Source organism: Panulirus ornatus, chromosome 68 (genome assembly GCF_036320965.1).
Source record: "Panulirus ornatus isolate Po-2019 chromosome 68, ASM3632096v1, whole genome shotgun sequence".
Classification (NCBI taxonomy): Eukaryota; Metazoa; Arthropoda; class Malacostraca; order Decapoda; family Palinuridae; genus Panulirus; species Panulirus ornatus.
This window is the reverse complement of record NC_092291.1, coordinates 23,014,446-23,030,326: the sequence shown is the minus strand read 5'-3', so window position 1 is coordinate 23,030,326 and position 15,881 is coordinate 23,014,446. Positions and strand designations below refer to the sequence as shown.

At 40.2% G+C, this 15,881-nt stretch overlaps 1 protein-coding gene across 1 annotated transcript in view; it reads right to left on the bottom strand.

Annotated features, from left to right (window-relative positions):
* LOC139747393 (juvenile hormone esterase-like) overlaps positions 1 to 136 on the bottom strand; it is a 20,348-nt gene extending 20,212 nt beyond the window's left edge. The window contains 1 exon segment of the mRNA XM_071659686.1: positions 1 to 136. This exon segment is cut by the window's left edge and continues 622 nt beyond it. Coding sequence (XP_071515787.1) covers positions 1 to 41 — 41 coding nt within the window. The 5' untranslated portion in view covers positions 42 to 136.
* Positions 137 to 15,881: the final 15,745 nt, after the last annotated feature.

Genomic DNA, 15,881 nt, shown 5'->3' with positions numbered 1-15,881 from the left:
CATAATAGCACAAACAACAAAGACAAACGTGAAGGCGACATGGCGTCGGTGGCAACTTCGAGCTCGCAGAAGCTTCGCGGCGGCTGTCACTCAGCCCCTGCGTCAGGCCACGTCCAGCGTGGAGTACTGGGGGCAGCTAACCCGACCCGCCTCCTCCTCAGCTGATAACATCAAGACTCGTTGTCTGGTTTATCTCCGCCATCGTGTACGATGATTGTTGGTTTAATACCCCCAGAGGAAAATGGTTACTTGTATGTCAGGTTCATGTCTAACTACTTAACTATGCCCTTCTAATTTGTCATCATTATATTTTCGTCTACCACAAACTAAATATGTTTCCCACCTGTACGTACCTTCGATTCTTAATCAAACACGACGAATTTGGCACTTCTAGTGCAATTTTTGGACGTGATTTTATGATTCAGTTTCAAGGGAAGAAAATTTCTATATTTGATTCTAATTCTAAACATTCTATCCAATATCGTAAGTATTCTAAACCCTTGAATGCTCTTTTAAATGAATTACATACTGCAGGAATAGCACTACAGGGCTGGGAGTTTCGTAGCGTAACGCTGATACAAGGAAAAAATAAGAAACTTTCTCCCAATTAACTTGACGTCTGTAGAGGTAATAGTTGTAAATCAGTTTGAAGATCACCTTTTAAGTAATGATTCCCAGCGTGGCTTTCGACGAAGTCATTCATGTCTGACAGATCTGCTTGATTTCTTGTATGTTCTGAGCTGCAAGTGTGTTGACAGTAAAGCGATTGGTGTCACTTCCTCCCACGTTTCAGGAAGCGTTTGATAAAAGCCTCCATCAGAGGCAACAAGCGAAAGTTAAGTCGCATAGATGATGGTGTATTTTGGTAGCTGGAAAATCGGTTGACTTGCCACGTAAGCAAAGGGCTACAAGTCATGGTTATGCTCCCAAATGATGAGGCATATTACGTGAGCTGCTACAGTAAGCATGGGTCTTACGACTATCTTCCTTTACGATATATGTTAAAGACATTAATGATGGTAGACAATGCTAAGTTGGGATATATGCCTATAAGACAGAGTGAACGGTTATAGCTGCACTCCGAGGCAAACAAGCTGATACACTGGGCTTACAGTTGGCCAACTAATTCAAATACTAGTAAGTGCAAAGTCTTATAATTTGCCTGAGAAATCAATAAGATAATTAATCTACAGTATGAATTCTGTTGAACCACGTAATGTAAATGAGGAAGAAGACCTGGGTGTAATCATTTCGGTTGACCATAAGCCAAGTAAACAGTGCACAGAAGTAAAAAAGACGAAGGAAGAAAAGAAATGAAATCCCGCCATCATTAGACGTTCGCTTGAATTCAAGTCTAAGAAACTAACCTTCAAATCTTCAACTATAAACAACACTCCAGCGATGCGTCGCCACCTTGAATCTTGTGGTAAAGCTTTGGTTTCTTGACGTGAAAAGAGGAGAGCAAAGTGGCGAGCTACCAAGATGATACTTGGTAGAATGAGATTCTGATTTCACGAGAAAAGATGACATGACCTCAACTTATTTTGCTCATAAAAAAAAAAGAAGAGAGAAGGGTAAGAGATGATATGATACAGATTTGCAGAATACTCTCAGGCTTTGATAGTCTCGATCAAAGGTGTTATGTCTAGGTTAGATTGGTCTGATCTCCACCGTAGTAATGGCTGCAAACTTGGAGGTGAATGATTATTCTGAATGAGGGGATAGTACTCATTATTTCTTCACAATGGTTAGCCCTACGGAACAATTCACCAATGCGAGAAACTGAAAGTAAGACCATTGATACGCTTGTATATATATATATATTCAGCAATTACTTCGCTTCAAGTTCTCATTTGATATAAAGTTTACTGAGACTTACTTAAGTCATCTGTTTGTTTATTCATTACCTTCGAACTCGGTTGTACGTTCTTGAACTCCTTTACTCTCACACGGGGCCGAAAGGATCCAATGGTCTATTGGTGTTTGTAATTCTCTGTAATCCTATATCATCTTTCACTCCAGACTTTTTTTTTTTCTCTTCGAACCTATGTTACCTCCCGCTGCGGCAATTGCTCCTTTTCAAGTCATCACCCATTTGCTTCCACTCACACACCTTTCCTGTCATATGTACTAGCCTTGGTTTTACGAGTCTCCTAACTTGCTATCTTTGTGTGTAGTTACTATCTATGATTATCATTTGATTATTAATCATATAAGTGTTGTAGGAGAGAGTTTTACAAACATGTAAACAAGCCTTAATCTTATGTACACACACACACACACACACACACACACACACACACACACAAACACATTTTCCCCTGCTTACGCCGTGTATGTGTGTGTGTGAGTGTGTGTGTGTGTGTGTGTGTGTGTGTGTGTGTGGAAAAGAATGAATATATGAATAAGTGAATAACAGTTTATTGGATTCAGGTAGACTGAAATTACACGGGTGAGGTATTACACATGTTACGTAACTAATTAACCAGTCCTACAAGAACTTGAGATTAGGACGAGCTGGAAACTTCAACACCTTAGATAAGGCTATGGGTGAACAACATGTAGATAGCCAGGGTGGCAGATACACAGGGATGTTTACAGGGTAATTAGTTTGGGTGATGCATTATGAGCTTGACCGAACATAAAGCAATGAAGAGTTACAGCAATACAATAGCAATCATACTGTATGTGTGTGCATGTTTGTGTGTGCATTTGTGAATAGAGTAGACAAGTAGATAACGGCTTATTGAATGTAGGCAGCAATGTGAGAGAAAATGGGTGAAGGTACTTCATGTATTACAGAACTGTGAGGCCATGATGATTACAAGTTGAATTAATCCCACAAGAGCTTAAGATTAGGCTGAGCTGGACATTTCCACACACTGGATAAGCATATGAGTGAGGCACATTTAGGTAGCCAGGGTAGAGCAGGTACATAGGGATGTGTATGGAGTCAACATCATGTCTAATACATTATCAGCTCAACTGAACTAGAAGCGACAGAGCAATACAGTGGTTGACACTCCACATAGCTTAAGTAACAGGAAGATGAGCGGTTGGTTTTCATAGCTATGCGCTTGTTCATGGACTGTTTAGGGAGCTCATAATGGTAGGTATATTATTGTTCGTATGTCTGTGACTGGAACAAGTCGATTGTGGTGACGAACAGTGGTCTATGGTGGAGGGGCGTCGGGGGGAGGAGGTTTGTGTGTGTGTGTGTGTGTGTGTGTGTGTGTGTGTGTGTGTGTGTGTGTGTGTGTGTATGTGTGTGTGTGCTGGCAAGGCAAGATATGCAGGCAAGATATGAGTGCGTGACATATATGATTAAGTATTCCATCTTCCTCTAATCATACTGTACTTTGCTATTCAGTAATTTCTCAATGACTTAACGCTTCATCCGAAAGGCACTCAGTTATCAATACATAATCATCAAATTATGGAATGAAATGAAATGGTAAATCAACTCTTTCTATCAACGGCGTTCATGACCTTGGTTGCTGGGGGCCCGAACACAGATAACTGGCCAGGATAACCCAGATAACTGGCTTGGGTACACGGCCTCATATCACACTGGACCAGAGAGGGCGTCCCTCCTCCATCTCTCTCTCTCTCTCTCTCTCTCTCTCTCTCTCTCTCTCTCTCTCTCTCTCTCTCTCTCTCTCTCTCTCTCTCTATCAACCCGCCAGCCTGCCTTCTCTCAGGGACAAAGCACTGATTAAAGCGTCCTTCGGTTGCATATCGCTCGATCCTTGAAAACCAAACGGGAGCCCATAACGCATCAGCTGCCCTTTCCCATGTGGAAGCATCTGTTCCTCTGGTGCGGGTCTGCTATAACTTGTATATCAGTGGGAGTTTCAGAGGTTATCTTCAGGGAGTAGAGGAGAGAGAGAGAGAGAGAGAGAGAGAGAGAGAGAGAGAGAGAGAGAGAGAGAGAGAGAGAGAGAGAGAGAGAGTGAGAGAACGGTTACTAGTAACTGTTACTTCGTAATTGTGCCTGATGCTTCTCACTCCCTGATACTGAATGATGCGTCGTGTATTTCTGCAGCAAAAAAATACGTATAGCTTTTATATAAATCTAGTTTTCTATAGTCTCCCATCTAGGGAGAAGGCTCATGTACGTTTTCTAACGATATAGAGAAAACTGATCATTGGCTCTTATGCACATCTGAGTGTTCTAATCTGGTAAGACTTTTTTTTTTTTTTTCGTATTTTTGGATAAGTTTGTCGCAGTCGCGACCAATCAGCACCGTCCAAACCAATCACACCACAGTCAGATCAAGCGTGTGATTCGTTAGTTTCAGGTATGTGTTAACCAATGAGATTTTGAATACCTCGATATTACCTCCGATTTCCCTTCAAGATACATTATTGTTCTGCTATGTAACATCTCTGGTCAAACCTTCACGACCAGGCGACGTAGGAAGGCAGAGAGAGGATACGTCGTCACCAGAATGAGCAAATAAATCTTGCCAACTTTAGTATAAGTGGAAAGAAAAGAGAAAATTTCTGTAAGAATCTCAACCGACATTTCTGGATGAAACTGTTCCAGCGTTATCGCCACCATCATCTCTTACCAACTAAGATCCCATGTCCCCATGTTGCAGTTCTGTTCCACAGGCTACAATGAACTCGCACGAGCTCGTACAGACCGTTACACGAATAAGTCCATCTCCAACAGAGTCAACATTTCCAATAATCAGCGTAATACATAATCGTCTTCATCTTTGTATTAATGTAGTTTGTTTGATCATCTACATTCTGAACCCGCTGTGCCTGTAGCTTCCATTTTTTTTTTTTTTCCTACAGTCTGTGTTTTATTAATCTTCTTAATCATCATATTTGCTCCTCTCTCCCTGCTTATGCCCGGCAGCCCAAGTGGGTTGGAAGGGAATGTCTGTCAGTCAGTATAATACAAGTTGTTTGTTATACTTTATTCAAATGAATACCCAGTGAGGTAAGAGAGAGTTCCTTTATGTTTGTAACATATTACCGAAATGGATATTCATCATGTTGGTTTGTAATACCCAGTGAGGTAAGAGAGAGTCCCTTATGTTTGTAACATATTACCGAAATGGATATTCATCATGTTGGTTTGTTACGTTTCATTTAAGTACGAAAGATTTACTTCTCCTCATCAGTAAAGGTGATGGGGTAAATGAATGATGAAGATAATCTGCCAAAGTTGACCTTGCCTTCTGTCAATGGCGCCACTACATTGCTGATAGTCTTTCTTGAGTGTAATGATGATGATGATGACTTACGGTTTGTTGTATCTGCCGATAAAGGTCTGAACATCTGAGGAGAAAATATACAAAATGATAAGCAATGGTACTCTTTCAAAGGGTTGTAGGGAAAGGGGTTGTTGAATACAGAGTCTCACACAAATTCGAAAGTAGAAGGTTACGTACAATCTCATTTTTATAGACGATATTTACGGTTTGTAGTCTTATCATAGATGATATGAACTCGTATGGGTTCGATGCGGCGGTTATGGCATCGAACTGCAACTAGGGCACAAGAGATCTCGGGTAGGAGGGGGTTGACGATGGCGGAAATGGTGAAGGAAAGAACCTTTAAACTGGTTCCTTCTCTATAACAGTTTTCATGAAGCTATGAGAAAAGATGGTGCAAAAAAAAGAGACCCAGTTTGTATATGGAAAATATGTGAAGTATGTTAGAAAACGAATGAAGCTCTTTTTTTTTTTTTTTACCACGTGACACTCTTTACACGCAAGCACAATAAAGTGCTGTGTTATCCCGAGAGAGTTACAAGACGAGCTAAAGGAACAGATGAATACAAGACCAAGGGCTGTACAAGTTGGAACATACACACACACACACACACACACACACACACACACACACACACACATATATATATATATATATATATATATATATATATATATATATATATATATATATATATATATATATATATATATATATATATATATATTTTTTTTTTTTTTTTGTACTATTCGCCATTTCCCACGTAAGCGAGGTAGTTATATATTGGAAAGGATCACAATTTTGCGCGTGATCAAGATATTCCTATAAGTCCACGGGGAAAATGAAACACGAAAAGTTCCCAGGTGCATTTTCGTGTAATAATCACATCATCAGGGGAGACACAAGAGAGAAATATAACAGTCAGTTGATATACATCGAAGAGACGAAGTTAGGACGCCATTTGGTAAACATGTGATTGTCCAAAACATACAACGAGCGTTCATAAACTTATCATTTTACAAATCTTATCAACAATAAAGTTATCTAATTTGTATAGACCATCACTAATATTAAGATTACAATTCTTTGTGTATTTAATAATAGAAGATTCAATGATATTTCTCTTGGTAATAGAGTTAATAACTGAGATGGCGTTACTCCAGTCAGTACAATGATCATAGATTTTAACATGATTAAACAAGGCATTTGATTCTTGTCCCGTTCTTATACTATAATTATGTTGCTTAAGTCTAAGAGAAAGATCCTTACCAGTCTGACCAACATAAAATTTATCACAGTTTCCACAAGGCACTTTATAGATGCAACCAAAACCAAGAGAATTTTCTAGTGAATTCCTGATTAAGATATTCTTTATAGTATTATTGTTGCTAAAGACAACATTTACATTAAAGGATTTAAGCAACATGGGAAGCAAAGTGAAATTATTATTAAAAGGGAGAACTAAAAGATTCTTGGTGTCAATGGGAGGTTTGGGCTCAACTCTTTAAAATGATTTCTTTGCTAACTTAAGGGATTTATCAATGAAAGATCTAGGGTACTTTAACTTAGATGCAATAGAATATATATATCCCCTCCCCCCTCATGTGTGCGAGGTAGCGCTAGGAAAAGAAAACAAAGGCCCCATTCTTTCACACTCAGTCTCTAGCTGTCATGTAACAATGCACCGAAACCACAGCTCCCTTTCCACATCCAGGCCCTAGAGGACTTTCCATGGTTTACCCCAGACGCTTCGCATGCCCTGGATCAATCCATTGGCAGCACGTCGACCCTCTGTAATTTGAGCACTCACCTTTGTCCCCTTATATATATATATATATATATATATATATATATATATATATATATATATATATATATATATATATATATATATATATATATATATATATATATATATATATATATATACTAAATTGCAATTTCACCTTCATATATGACAGGCATCATGCCTGTTATAAATTTTGTGTAAATAGTACACGAAGCCGTCTACATAATCTTGTCGACGACAAAGCTCTCTAGTTTGTATAGACCTTCACTAATATTCGTGTTACAGTTCTTTGCGTACTTGATAAGAGAAGATTCAATGATATTTCTCTTGGTCAAGGAGTTACAGTTGATAACTGAATTAGCATTACTCCAGTCAATACAATGGTCATATTCTTTGACATAATTTAACAAAGTGTTTGATTCTTTTCCTGAACTTATACTAAATGTTGCTTAAGTCTAACATGGAGGTCCTTACCAATCTGCCCAACATAACATTTTACAACTTTTACAAGGTATTCTGTAAACACAGCCCTCGGAATTTTCTGGCTAGTTTTTTATTAAGATATTTCATGTAGTATTGTTATTGCTGAAAGCTACATTTACATTAAAGCATTTAAGCAACCTAGGGAGTAACAGATTTACCACTGAACGGGAGAACTAAAAGATTCTTGATATCAAGGCGAAGTTTGGGGTTAACTCTATAAAATTATTTTTTTGCCAACTTAAGAAGGGATTTTTCAGTGAAAGATCTAAGAGAGAGAGAGAGAGAGAGAGAAGAGAGAGAGAGAGAGAGAGAGAGAGAGAGAGAGAGAGAGAGAGAGAGAGAGAGAGAGAGATCTGATTCCAAGACGTTCTCGAAAGCCTCGCAGACCCGTAATGAGAACTGATAATGGTAACCACAGTTTTTGAGACGTGTTACACAACAGAGAAGTCAGCTGGAGTTATCTGGTGTAGCTGTTGTTTTAGGTCTTTCCATTATCTAATTAGGCTCCATTATCTCCTTATTATAGGCAAAGGTAACGCCCATTATCAGGCTTATCTACTGGGGTCAGAGATGGATTAGAAGATACGGTGACACGGTAGTGTTTGTTGGAGGCATATAGGGGCAAAAGTACCAAGACTCAAGGCATCGAATGAAATATGTGACGCAGAAAGTAAAGGGCGTATTGGGATTAGATAGCATAAAGTATGGACAATGATTTTGTTATATTCGGTTATCTATATTACTGGCTGAGAGGGATTTAGGTTTGTTTAAAGAGTCCTTAACACTTTCTGTGCTTTAAGTTCATTTTATTGGGATGTAATTCATTTCACTTGGGACTACAATTATATGATCGATGCTGTAATTCCATTCTTTTGGTGCTGTAGCTGCATTTTGCAGGTGCTTTAACTCCATTCTATAAGAATGTAACTTTGAAATGATATGTTATAACTCCATTCCCATAGTGCTGTAACTCACTTTTTTTTTCTTCTTTTAAGGCTTTTACTCCACCCCTCTTGACTCATAATGTCTATACTTTTGTATTTGTATTTTATATGTACTTTCTACGTTACTGAGGAGAGAGTGACTTAACTTGCTCCAAAGACGTGTATTTGTCCTTGATCATTGAGTCTCAACAGGACCTTGATAACGTCCTTGATCATAAGGTCTCAACAGAATGACCTTGATAACGTCCTTGATCACGAGGTCTCAACAGAGTTACATTTCTAAGATCAGTCATCATTTGCACCAACTGTCGTCACGTGCCTGTATTACACCCACCTACCCTATACCATAGGATCTTACTCCACTATCACTAGTCTAAGATCAGGTACTGTTCGCTTAGTCTATTCCCACCTGCCTTAAACAACATCAGCTCTAGAATCTCAAGAATAAGGTGAGCTTCATCCCTAGACGGCACAACCCGTGGCGGCTTCTTCTAAACTGAATTCAATTCTCAGGTGAGAAAATCAAGATATCGTTGAGAAATGCTCGGGAGTAGGAAAGGTACGTAGATAGGAGTTTAGTGTACGGTAGTAGGCAGGAGCTGGTGATGATACGAGTATATACTGTTGCATAGAGGCGGTGCACATGGCATATACTCATTACCTTATAGACATGCTCTTCATACACACACAAAAGATATCCTATGTCCCACGACTGTAAAGCATTAAGGGAATGTGTATTGTTTACTTGTGAATCGGTGCGTTTATATGTGTCTGCGTGTGTGTGTTTAGTTACCTATGTGTATGTACCTATATGTATTCTACTAGGAGAGGGTTCAGCAATCATGGGATCTTGTCTTTTGCACTTTCCTCACTCCACAAAGGAATTCAGTTCACTGAGTATAGCGAAAGACCAGTAGGTACTTCAAGAATGTTCGTGATAGTGGATATCAGAAACATTTGTGTGTTAAGAGCAGCAAAAACAAACAGATGACTTTACGAGAGATGCCAGTATACTTGATATGCATCTGCGGAGGCACAAAGAACGTTAGTCGTAAGCGAAGTATTTGTCATATCTGTTCTTAATCGTGTCTATGATGTTGCTTTCAATTCCTCTCATTAGGATGTAATGCCATGTGTCAGCTTCGAGTTTGTCTCCATTACTTCGAGTGAAATAAGACTTATCTAGTTATAAATTGTTGATTAGATTAAGAATGCCAAGGCTCTTTAGATCGTGAATACATGTATCAGATCAACTGTTAAGGTTAATGTTTTTTAGGCTTGATAACTTTGCTTCGTGTCTATATTGTGCCTGCTTTTTTCAAGTCGAGTTACCACTAGAGAACAAAATATTCAGAGAAGGGACGTATTAGTATATCGTAAGAAGAGAGGATTGGCTTTCCTTGATATGAATTCAAGCACTCGACCCATGAAGCCTCAAATATTGCTCGCCTTTTCTACGCGCTGTTTACTTGGCTTTAGGTCATCGGAGATTATCGCACATCCGTCGTCGTCTTCATTTGAACCACTGAACCATCCTTCACTCTTCCTCAATTTCTCCTCTGTATTTGAGGCTAGAGGAACCCAGCCATGTTCCTAACCTTTTACTGTACATTACTCACATTACTCAGAAACTCGCAACGCTATGCCTGGTGTCCTGGCCACTGATCTTCATTTCCCAGTCTAGTTTATCATAGAAATTTGTTGAATGTTCTGCAGTTTCTACAACTATTTCATGTCTCACACCTGTTCTTCTATCATTGTCATTTACCATATAGTCAAACTTATATGACGGCTTTCTTATGAATGTATCATGGAGGAAATTCCCAACGCGTGTGCCACTAGTAATGAGAGTGTATCAGTCCCTCTAACTTTGTATGAGTTCAGTGACATCTTGGTGTAGGAGGGTTTTCTTCAAACGCCTTGAGAACTTGTGTCCCCATGAGAATCCAATTCCTCTCAGCCTATCATTGTATAATCAGAATTTCCCACCATCAGTATCATATACCACTTCTTCCATCAGGTTCAGATACCGCTGACTACTAATGCCCTGCTGATATGCTAGGTGGGGAGCGTCAGCAGTCCACAATCTGATGATCCTCCTTCCTTATCATATACTGTCACAAGCTTTTAGCCTCATCTAACGAGTCCTCTACTGATACTGTTGAGTGAATATTCTCGAGGAAAATATATACGCATACATTCTTAATAAAAGACAATTCTAACTTCCTGATTAAGAATAATTATGTTCTTGAGTGGATAGCGACATTGCTCTTGGCTGGTGGTGAAGCGACGGAGGTAAAGCAGTCAGGCATTGAGGCCTCTGAGAGCCCCTAGAGGCTATATGACCTTTGATGATTGTCGGAAGAATGCAGAGCTTGATGAGATATGTGAAGTGATAAAGAACTCGTACGACATTGTTGGGAGATATAATGCGTTGCCTAGGTGAAGATCCACGACTTATGACGCTCTTATTCAAGGCCCAACAGGCTCACACAACCCGCTGATAGGCTGATGGGATATAATCAGTGTAGACCCCGTTGCTCACCAATGTGAGACTAAGGGTGTTAGATCAGTTAGCATTCCAATAGTTATTTCCTCATTAGGGGCTGGAAATTCTTCCCTCCAGTTTTAGTTTTCCAAAAGAAGAAACAGAGAAGAGAACCAAGTGAGATTCTCTCTCTCTCTCTCTCTCTCTCTCTCTCTCTCTCTCTCTCTCTCTCTCTCTCTCTCTCTCTCTCTCTCTCTCTCTCTCTCTCTCCATATATATATATATATATATATATATATATATATATATATATATATATATATATATATATATATATATATATATAGGAAAGAAAGAATACTTCCCACGCACTCCTCACTTGTCGTAGAAGGCGACTAAAAGGGACGGGAGCGGGGGGCTGGAATCCCTCTCCTCCTTGTATTTTAACTTTCTAAAAGGGGAAACAGAAGAAGGAGTCACGCGGGGAGTGCTCATCCTCCTCGAAGGCTCAGATTGGGGTGTCTAAATGTGTGTGGATGTAACCAAGATGAGAAAAAGGAGAGATAGGTAGTATGTTTGAGGAAAGGAACCTGGATGTTTTGGCTCTGAGTGAAACGAAGCTCAAGGGTAGAGGGGAAGAGTGGTTTGGGAATGTCTTGCGAGTAAAGTCAGGGGTTAGTGAGAGGACAAGAGCAAGGGAAGGAGTAGCACTACTCCTGAAACAGGAGTGGTGGGAGTATGTGATAGAGTGTAAGAAAGTAAATTCTAGATTGATATGGGTAAAGCTGAAAGCTGATGGAGAGAGATGGGTGATTATTGGTGCATATGCACCTGGGCATGAGAAGAAAGATCATGGGAGGCATGTGTTTTGGGAGCAGCTGAATGAGTGTGTTAGTGGTTTTGATGCACGAGACCGGGTTATAGTGATGGGTGATTTGAATGCAAGGGTGAGTAATGTGGCAGTTGAGGAAATAATTGGTATACATGGGGTGTTCAGTGTTGTAAATGGAAATGGTGAAGAGCTTGTAGATTTATGTGCTGAAAAAGGACTGGTGATTGGGAATACCTGGTTTAAAAAGAGAGATTGACATAAGTATACGTATGTAAGTAGGAGAGATGGCCAGAGAGCGTTATTGGATTACGTGTTAATTGACAGGCGCGCGAAAGAGAGACTTTTAAATGTTAATGTGCTGAGAGGTGCAAGTGGAGGGATGTCTGATCATTATCTTATGGAGGTGAAGGTGAAGATTTGTAGAGGTTTTCAGAAAAGAAGAGAGAATGTTGGAGTGAAGAGAGTAGTGAGAGTAAGTGAGCTTGGGAAGGAAACTTGTGTGAGGAAGTACCAGGAGAGACTGAGTACAGAATGGAAAAAGGTGAGAAAAAAGGAGGTAAGGGGAGTGGGGGAGGAATGGGATGTATTTAGGGAAGCAGTGATGGCTTGTGCAAAACATGATTGTGGCATGAGAAGCGTGGGAGGTGGACAGATTACAAAGGGTAGTGAGTGGTGGGATGAAGAAGTAAGATTATTGGTGAAAGCGAAGAGAGAGGCATTTGGACGATTTTTGCAGGGAAATAATGCAAATGAGTGGGAGATGTATAAAAGAAAGAGGCAGGAGGTCAAGAGAAAGGTACAAGAGGTGAAAAGGAGGGCAAATGAGAGTTGGGATGAGAGAGTATCATTAAATTTTAGGGAGAATAAGATGTTTTGGAAGGAGGTAAAAAAAGTGCGCAAGACAAGGGAACAAATGGGAACTTCAGTGAAGGGGGAAAATGGGAGGTGATAACAAGTAGTGGTGAAGTGAGAAGGAGATGGAGTGAATATTTTGAAGGTTTGTTGAATGTGTTTGATGATAGAGTGGCAGATATAGGGTGTTTTGGTCGAGATGGTGTGCAAAGAGAGAGGGTTAGGGAGAATGATTTGGTAAACAGAGAAGAGGTAGTAAAAGCTTTGCGGAAGATGAAAGCCGGCAAGGCAGCGGGTTTGGATGGTATTGCAGTGGAATTTATTACAAAAGGGGGTGACTGTATTGTTGACTGGTTGGCAAGGTTATTTGATGTATGTATGATTCATGGTGAGGTGCCTGAGGATTGGCGGAATGCTTGCATAGTGCCATTGTACAAAGGCAAAGGGGATAAAGGTGAGTGCTCAAATTACAGAGGTATAAGTTTGTTCAGTATTCCTGGTAAATTATATGGGAGGATATTGATTGAGAGGGTGAAGGCATGTACTGAGCATCAGATTGGGGAAGAGCAGTGTGGTTTCAGAAGTGGTAGAGGATGTATGGATCAGGTGTTTGCTTTGAAGAATGTATGTGAGAAATACTTAGAAAAGCAAATGGATTTGTATGTAGCATTTATGGATCTGGAGAAGGCATATGATAGAGTTGATAGAGATGCTCTGTGGAAGGTACTAAGAATATATGGTGTGAGAGGCAAGTTGTTAGAAGCAGTGAAAAGTTTTTATCGAGGATGTAAGGCATGTGTATGTGTAGGAAGAGAGGAAAGTGATTGGTTCTCAGTGAATGTAGGTTTGCGGCAGGGGTGTGTGATGTCTCCGTGGTTGTTTAATTTGTTTATGGATGGGGTTGTTAGGGAGGTGAATGCAAGAGTTTTGGAAAGAGGGGCAAGTATGCAGTCTGTTGGGGATGAGAGAGCTTGGGAAATGAGTCAGTTGTTGTTCGCTGATGATACAGCGCTGGTGGCTGATTCATGTGAGAAACTGCAGAAGCTGGTGACTGAGTTTGGTAAAGTGTGTGAAAGAAGAAAGTTGAGAGTAAATGTGAATAAGAGCAAGGTTATTAGGTACAGTAGGGTTGAGGGTCAAGTCAATTGGGAGGTAAGTTTGAATGGAGAAAAACTGGAGGAAGTAAAGTGTTTTAGATATCTGGGAGTGGATTTGGTAGCGGATGGAACCATAGAAGCGGAAGTGAATCATAGGGTGGGGGAGGGGGCGAAAGTTCTGGGAGCCTTGAAGAATGTGTGGAAGTCGAGAACATTATCTCGGAAAGCAAAAATGGGTATGTTTTAAGGAATAGTGGTTCCATCAATGTTGTATGGTTGCGAGGCGTGGGCTATGGATAGAGTTGTGCCCAGGAGGGTGGATGTGCTGGAAATGAGATGTTTGAGGACTATATGTGGTGTGAGGCGGTTTGATCGAGTAAGTAATGTAAGGGTAAGAGAGATGTGTGGAATAAAAAGAGTATGGTTGAGAGAGCAGAAGAGGTTGTTTTGAAATGATTTGGTCGCATGGAGAGAATGAGTGAGGAAAGATTGACAAAGAGGATATATGTGTCAGAGGTAAAGGGAACGAGGAGAAGTGGGAGACCAAATTGGAGGTGGAAAGATGGAGTGAAAAAGATTTTGAGTGATCGGGGCCTGAACATGCAGGAGGGTGAAAGGCGTGCAAGGAATAGAGTGAACTGGAACTATGTGGTATACCGGGGTCGACTTACTGTCAATGGATTGAATCATGTGAAGCGTCTGGGGTAAACCATGGAAAGTTGTGTGGGGCCTGGATGTGAAAAGAGAGCTGTGGTTTCGGTGCATTATTACATGACAGCTAGAGACTGAGTGTGAACGAATGGGGCCTTTGTTGTCCTTTCCTAGCGCTACCTCGCACACATGAGGGGGGAGGGGGTTGTTATTCCATGTGTGGTGAGGTGGCGATGGGAATAAATAAAGGCAGACAGCATGAATTATGTACATGTGTATATATGTATATGTATGTGTGTGTATATATATGTGTACATTGAGATGTATAGGTATGTATATTTGCGTGTGTGGACGTGTATGTATATACATGTGTATGTGGATGGGTTGGGCCATTTCTTTCGTCTGTTTCCTTGCGCTACCTCGCTTACGCGGGAGACAGCGACAAAGCAAAATAAAATAAATAATATACAAATATATGAAGACTGGTTATTTGAAAGTAATGATGATTGATGCCTAATATATCCTGTCATGTGTGATGACAAAGACAAATTGCAGGGTCAAAAAGAACCTTCAAAAGGAATGTTTTATTCATTATCTTTCAAGAAATATGTCGGTATCTCCTGCATCTGATAGTATAAACACTCCTCAAGTGTTTATCTCCAAGGGATGTTGAATAGAGCGGTGTGTCATCCTTGCCAAGATAGAGACCCATAAAAGTATTGTCCCTGACGTCAAGCATGTGAGTGCCGGCCATATGTTCCCTGTGACTAGTCTGTATCAATTTCCACCATTCGCTCATTCTATCATATTCGGGAAGTCTGTTCAACAGCCTTATCGCAGTCGATTTCTCGCAGTGCCTGCCTGCCTCTGTCTCTCTCTCTCTGTCTCTCATCGTCCATCATTTGTTAACTGCTTCACGGCCTTGCGAGTGTCTCAGTGGTTTACATATATATATATATATATATATATATATATATATATATATATATATATATATATATATATATATATATATATATATATATATATATATATGATCCATCTGTCTCACCGCCTGTCTATCTCGTTGCTCGCAGGATTCTTACCGTTTCACATTCTTCCAGTCTTTTGCTGTCTCTTTGCCCCGCTGTATCTTAGAGCGTCCTGTCTCCCTACCGCCTTATTCATTCATCGTATACAAATTCTTCACTGTCTCATCGTCTACCCGTCTCTCACTGCCTTGCCGTTTACCAATCTCTCACCGCTTCACCGTCTACCAGTCTCTCATTTTCTTGCCATTCAACGACTCCAATACTTATCAGAATTCACGAACGTCCCACATTTTCACTAACCATAAGTCTCTCACTATCTCACCTCATTCCAGAATTTCACTGCCATGAGTATTTGATACTCAATCTGCTCAGTGTTTCACTGCAACTCCCTCTTGCAGTCTCATGCACCAAGTGTCTCACTGAAAGACTTGCCATTTAGTCTTCGACACTGGACACTGGCGTAGCAAGGTAGCACACATACA